Source organism: Hakea prostrata, chromosome 2, assembly GCF_041222555.1.
Source record: "Hakea prostrata isolate BN-2017 chromosome 2, UWA_Hpros_2, whole genome shotgun sequence".
NCBI classification, from domain to species: domain Eukaryota; kingdom Viridiplantae; phylum Streptophyta; class Magnoliopsida; order Proteales; family Proteaceae; genus Hakea; species Hakea prostrata.
Window position 1 is genome coordinate 45,299,909 of NC_142601.1, and position 7,104 is coordinate 45,307,012.

Sequence of the window (7,104 nt, forward strand, 5' to 3'; positions counted from 1 at the left end):
GCAGAGCAATGTCAGCCCAGAAACCATGTAACACTGCTCCTCCTCTTCTGAGTTATGACTTTTTATGTTTTCCCAAAATAGTTCATCAAATAGCAGTAAAAACCTTGGGACAAGCAACAGTTCAGTGTCTCAAGACATTCCCCTAACTTTTCCTGGTTCCGCGACAGTCTACCTAGTCAGTGAGACATTCAAATTACATGATGTAATTTTTATAGAATTTGGTTCATTCTCTTTACATTTTCTTTGTATTATCTGTCACTATTCTTGAGATTCTTCATGGGTTGTCAGAATTAGTTCTCAAGTAGTTTGTCTTTGAACTTAGCAATCAATACATAGTGGCAGGGTTTTCTTTGTAACAAGAAAGTAGTTGATGTAACTGCCATAAATGCAGCAACATAATCAGGAAAGGGGATGAAAAAGGAACTTTCTAAAAGAATAACAAAGAACAAAAGTGGGCTAAACCCACATTTCAAAAAAAAAAAAAAAAATCTAGCTGCCCAATAAGGTACTCCAGCTTACCCACTAGCTTTTGGAAAACACTCCATTTGGACTTCCAGGCACATATAGATGCAGGGTTAGCTGCAACGAAGGCAAAACTTTGTATTAAATCCTAGTTTTCTTCATCAAGTTTATCAAGCATGACTCATTAAAGGAGCCAGGACCAATTTAACTAAGATAGTGACTCTTCAAACACTATTAGTTCCAGACAGGTCTGAAGCACCATCAGAGTACATTGAACATAAATTTTTCTTTTTATTTTTTTGTAAATTGTGTGTACATTCTACGCGATCTTAGCTATATTTCTTAGTGTTGGCTTCAGTGTTGGTCAGAAGTATTGAATCACCATCCAATTAAGAGATATATTGGATTATCAAGTGAGAAGAACTGGATCTGTTCCCCACTCTCCTCTTTCCTGATAATTTCAGTTATGCGAGATGTATTGGGGCAGACTTGTCATTTTACAGGTAATATAATTGAATAAATATTTATTTCCCAGATCAGTAGGGTAAACTTTTCCTGCTAGTTGATCACATCATTTCTGTTTACTTTGTTGTTTCTCTATTCATCCCTATTGGGTGTTCATATTGGCTATATGGTACCCAAGTGCTAATCTAGAGCACATAACTGTGCACAGTGACATTCGAAGTTGTTCATGGTACTTTTGTTCTCTAATTATTTCATAGTATTCTGAGTAGATTTCTGATTTTCCTCTATGTGGAACCAGAAATTGATTTCTCTTTTATGTTCTTTCCATGTATGTGCCACAAGTTCTGTGTTTGTAAGGTTTCCCCATGTGATGTGCACTCTTGCCTTCCCTTCCAAGTCAAATCAGCAGTAAAAGGAATCTTGTGCAGTGCCCAAGTGGGGTGTTGTCTGTGAATAGAGATTCAATTGTGGATCATGTTGTGATTCCTCTAAGAGTACTTGCTGATGTAACTCGGAGAGAAAAGTTGGTTTTGACTGTTTCTGTCTGCAGCATGAGGCCTGCACCTTGGTTGTAAGTTGTAACCATGTACTTGCACTAATACTGAGGTAGAAACTAGAAACAATTGCTGATTTCTACAATTCCTTCTTCTTGTTGGATCAGTAGAGTGGTTCAAATAGTGAGGGAAGAGTCCTAGTGATGCCAATACAGTTCAGCTTTTTATCTAATAAACTGAATGTACCGAAGGCTAATATAGGCTAAGAAGGAACTTCAGATTTGGTTGATCCCCCTCCTGGTGAATATAATTATATAGACTAGATGAAGCCATGAAAGATGATCATTGAAGTGCTAGCTAGTGAGAATAATATGGAGATATGTGTTACTGCCCGTTTCTGTTTTATCCAACCACCAAAGAAGTTTCAGATGTTTGCACATGAGAATTTCAGTCATGACCACAATATTTACTGTGTCTGCCAGTATCACGAAGACTTCTAAACAAGACAGGGTGATAACTCTCTTACCAACTGGAAGTCCTTGATACAGATAACTTGCCTTACATCAATCCAAAAACAGAATCAAAATCATTCATGAAAAGCAACTTGGGGGGGGGGGGATTTTGGGGAGAGGTTGGGGGAAGGGGGAAAGGGTGGGGGGAGAGAATTAGTAACCATTATTCTATATATTCAAAATCATTAGGTCGCAGAATCAGATTTGAAATTCTACATGGATGGCTTTAGAGAAAGGATTAGCCTGGGAAGATTTTCTAAAATTAAGGTGAACATTGCACCAAGTACAAATATCATAACAAAAGCAAGCAGTATCTTTCCAATATACAGAAAATCAACTGCTGGTTTTGTCTCTTTAACAGATCTCCTTGCATGATGTGAGCCATCAGACTTCTGCAAATATGAACCCAAACTTAAAATATTAAATTGAGACGTACAATAAAATAATAGTTCTCAAGAACAGAAACAAAAAGCATTATTGAGAAAATGCTGGAATCTAAAACTTTGGAGCTGATAATCCGTTACTGCTAATCCATGACACTAAGTATCAAGCTCACCAATGATTTTCAATTTCATCATTATCTCAACTTATGTGCAGTAACAGCCTACAAGAAGATGATGAGATTTTTAGATGCATTCTGAAAGGTGTATGATCTTAATCCATGGAAATCAATTTGGATTTCTGGACCATTCAGCTTAATTAAAGCCTTGTACCTGCCTCAAAGAGATCACTCACATTAGTTGAAAGTCTTCTTTCCAACCTGATAACTTTGTTCCTTTATTTTAGTGCAAATAATAACCAAGTAAAGGCTAGGATACCATGCAATCAACTCTTATTTGGAAGGGAGAGTATGATAAAAGGAATTTCAAGTAGCAGACTGGAAAAAAGATGTTTAGTCCCAAAGAAAAGGGCCACTTGCCATTAGGCCAATTAGGTTCACTGATGTAGCCTAAGTTGATTGAGGACCAGTTCCAAGATCTTAGATGAATAAGCTGTTAAGAACAATTAAAACTTCAAGAGAACTTTCAGCAAAAAACTGTTTACAGTTTTCTTTTTGGGTCAAAGCAGGGTCTGTAGGTGGGTAATATGGATAATTATTGATTGATGGCTGCAGGGTTAAGTCCCTTCAAATCTTGGACTTGGGGTTAGGGTTTTAGGGATCTAATATTCCAGAGGATTTGGAGTGGAATTGGGGAAGGGATACAATTAGTTTCGGTGGGGTTGGGTTTCAAAACAAAAAATAAAGAGCGAAAAGGGGAACGGAGAACTGCTGGCTTACCAATTACTAAGAGGACAAACCTTGTGGCAGACTATCCGATGGAAAACTTAACTTTTTAAACCTAGAAACTTCGTCACTCGAGCACCCGGAGATTCTTTACCACCGCTGGGGCAAATTCTTCACTCATAACAACAAAATAGGCTGTAATAGCTAATCTTTATTAATCTGAACTGTGAAGCTATTACATGCGATGGGTGGCTATTTATAGCCTTAAAAGCTGTAGTTTCTAATTTCTAGTTGTATTTCTAAAACTAAACTGAATCTAAACAAACTCTAATAATATGCATTACCTTAACAAGGACTAATTATATAACATGCATAGCCCTGATAATGACTAATTAATTAATGTGTATCAGGTCCCTTGATAAGGATTAACTAAATAATGTGCGTCACTCTAATAGTGACTAAACAAAAATAAAAGTATAAAACCAAGTATATTGAATTTTCCTCCTCAACTCATTTGCGCATGTTTTAGGTTCACTAAGTTGGCCAATTACAAAGGAATCCCATCCAACGAAGGCCCAATACCTATACAACACAACCCTAGGCCTATTCCTGGGAAATAGAACCTAATTTGGGGCTGGAACTGCATCAGTTCACAAACTAACTTCTTTAGGTGAGTAGCAAGAATATACATTCCCAAATACGGACAATCTTGGAATGGACAATTGAGCCACAAATGGTAGCAAAACAATAGCATCAGAAGATAATAAATCAGAACCCTGCATATAACAATTTTTTGCAGAAGGTACTTCCGAGATCTAGCTAAAATTCAATTTAAGAATAAGATTTGAGGAGGCGTCAATTATTAAAGGAAGCGTTTTCAATAGTGGACAGTTGCATAAGGTGGAATTAGCAGCAGAAATATGCAAACACAGGAGAGAAGGTCTTCCAAAAACTTGAATGATGATGGTGCTTTAAACAAGATTAAGATGACATAAGGGTCTAGGGGTATTGTTATGAGAGTGATATGCTATCTATTTCCCTATATTGATAAGACCCTCATAAATAGTCTCCTTCCTCATGGGATGAATGGAAAGAATCACTCATCCAAAGCTCGTTTATATATATTAGTTGAACATATTAAGTTATTAACAAGACATTAAATTTATCATTTGTCATAAAAATATTACTGTTTCATGTGGAATATATCTGCAGATTTCTTTTCCTTGGTCTATATCAGGTAAAGCCAACTATATTCCTAGAATGCAAAGATGCACAGAAAGAGATTGAGATGTTCGAGACTCCAAATTCTGCACTAGGTTGGAGTTCAAAATTAGTGTCCTCTTGTGAAGGACTTGATATAAAACCTGACTGTCCCAATTTAGGTATCTAGAAAAACCAATTCATCATTTCTCGGCCAAGTTGAAAGTCATTGTTGCAGAGTTAGTTCAGTTCCATAGTTATAGGTAGTCGACCAAGAGCTTTTCTCAACTCAATAAGCTGATTCCACTAATCAAAAATACTAAATAAATTGAGTCTTAATTTTCAGATGTTGAAAGTGCTTCATTCTGGGTGGACATGCACTTTAAGGAATAAGCTCCACAGCTTTTGTTTCTTGCGTCGGAAGAAATATGAACCTATTAAGAGAATTAGGACTCCCTTCCGACTCCCAGGGTCGAAGAGCTAATGAGAAAGATGGTGGATGCATACCATTGCAGCAGGAATATGTTCTGGTGATGGTTGGTCCACTTTCTTCTTTTTCTCATGACCTGTTTCAGCGAGAGGCACAAATCAGAGCAGATACCAATAAATAAAAGTTGAAACCATCCATCCATCCATCCAAAACAGCTGAACTCAATCGAAAATATTTCTGACGAACCCAAAATGAATACCTTCTTCCACAACTGTCTGCAATATCCAACCCTCGCCATAGTCCACCAGAAGTGAAGTAGGACCAAAGCTGACAGGTTCATCCCCTTCTTTGACCGCCTCAATATGCGAAGCTAGTGGAACTCCTGAACCAAGCTTCCGATTGATCAAAGACAAGGCAAAGCCAGCGTCTGTACCAGCAGAGAATCGCCTTAGGCTTCTGGAACTACTGCAGACAACCTCAAGGAACTACGTCCACCGTCCACACATGAAATGGAGTAGCCCATATATCCAGTCAAATATATTAAGACCTTTCGTTTCAAGCATTAATTTAAGGAGATCAAACAAATAGATTAGCATTACAAACTCTCGTTCACATACTACTTGAAATAATCAAGATTTCGAGGATGAAACTCGTTAAGAGAAATGATGCATAAATTGGAGTCCTGAGAGAAAGAAGGGCTCTTACAGGAGGAGGACGCGGGAGAGGGGGTTCCGAAGGAGACTTCTCGATCCCATCGTCCGCCATTGACAACCTACGAATTGTTGGAACTGGAAACAGAAATCGGCAGATTCTGAAAACTCAACGAAATTGAGCGTGATTTGACTTCATTTTGGACTCGAGAACTCGTGAAAACATCAAAACAATCTTTCTTTGTTTTGAAAAAAAAAATAGAGAGAGAGAGAGAGAAGAATAAGATAAGTAGAATTGTGAAACGGAAAAAAATAAATAAATAAGTAAAATTGTAGTAATAACCTCCAGAGTAATCAAATTTGTCTTTTAATTTTCAATATTACCTTAAATTTTAAGAGAAGAAAATGATAAAGAAAGAAAAATATTTGTACAACAATAGAAATTATGAAAATATAAGAATGGAAGAAGAAGAGTGATTGTAAATATAGTTTTGCTCTATAAGAATTTCATTAATAAATTTAGATACTTTAGGGAGTGATATTAATTTTAGAAGATAACTTAGCACCGAAAGTTTTCCTTTATAGTTTTAATATTTTTTTTCTTGAGTAAACCCCATCATTATTATTTTTCGAATCCAAAACCTCCCCTTGGGAGTTTAGGTTGTTAACTGTTCAACTATCCTACCATTGGCAAATTAGTTTAGGAAGTAACCCGTTATTATTTAGGTAATGTTATATTGATCGTGTTTGTGAGGTTGGGTTCTTTTTTTGGGATAAGTGTGATTAATTTTTTTTTTTGAAAAAATTATGTAATTAGTTACTTTTGAGTTTTCCTTTACAAAAATAATCATTCAATGTTTTTTTTCTTTCCCCTAAAAGGATCATTTTAACCCGGGGGGGGGCTCAAGTTGGCAAAAGACCAACGCTTCCACATAGGAGGTCAGAGTTTTGTTAAGTGAAACATGGATTTTTATTTGCTGCAGTGGTTGGCTACTGTCGACGGTTTTGATCGCACCACATCATCAAATTATGATCGAATGGTTGATAATCAAATGATGGGGGCTGACCTGTAAATATTAGTATTTACATTTATCTTTTAAGGGCTTAAAGTTTATTGATTTACAAAGTCAAGTCCTTCATTTACCCTATACCCAAATCCCTCTCTCATTTTGCCTTCTCAGATCGACGCGATTTAGAAGTATGCTTCCGAGAAATCAGAGCATTCCGGTGACATAACTTCGTCATCGGTTGCCGTTGAAACTCTATTTTGGTCAACTTCATTTAGTTTTGAGTTTCGAGGTTTCAAATTTTAAGAATCCTCCCATCTCTCAAATCTCTAATCGATTCAGTTCTTCACAATCTTCATTTAGCCTTTTTGGAGTTCGATTCGTCAGAATCGACGATTCTTCCACCTACTCGAAGGTCAACAATCCTCGGCGATTCACTGTCTTCAAGAATTGTTGGATTTGATGAGTTTCTCTTTTTGATTGCATCTTATACATTTGTTTTTTCATTTTTCTGTTTAGGCTTAGGTTCAACACTGATTGCATCTCTTTCTAATTAAGTAGAACTCTTTTCAGTCTCAGGAGTGTGGCTTATTGAGCGATTGATGTATGGATTATAAGATGTTCTAGTCTTTATGTGCTTGATCTCTTGGTTCTTTGCT

At 36.7% G+C, this 7,104-nt stretch overlaps 1 protein-coding gene across 1 annotated transcript; it reads right to left on the reverse strand.

Moving 5' to 3' along the window:
- Positions 1-2,100: 2,100 nt before the first annotated feature.
- LOC149024459 (maltase-glucoamylase, intestinal protein) lies at positions 2,101-5,657 on the reverse strand. Its single transcript, XM_089142951.1, has 4 exons — positions 5,494-5,657; positions 5,048-5,273; positions 4,866-4,924; positions 2,101-2,325 (listed from the first exon to the last, which is right to left on the reverse strand). The coding sequence occupies exons 1-4, from the start codon at positions 5,551-5,553 to the stop codon at positions 2,146-2,148; spliced, it is 525 nt and encodes a 174-aa protein (XP_088999077.1). The 5' UTR covers positions 5,554-5,657; the 3' UTR covers positions 2,101-2,145.
- Positions 5,658-7,104: the final 1,447 nt, after the last annotated feature.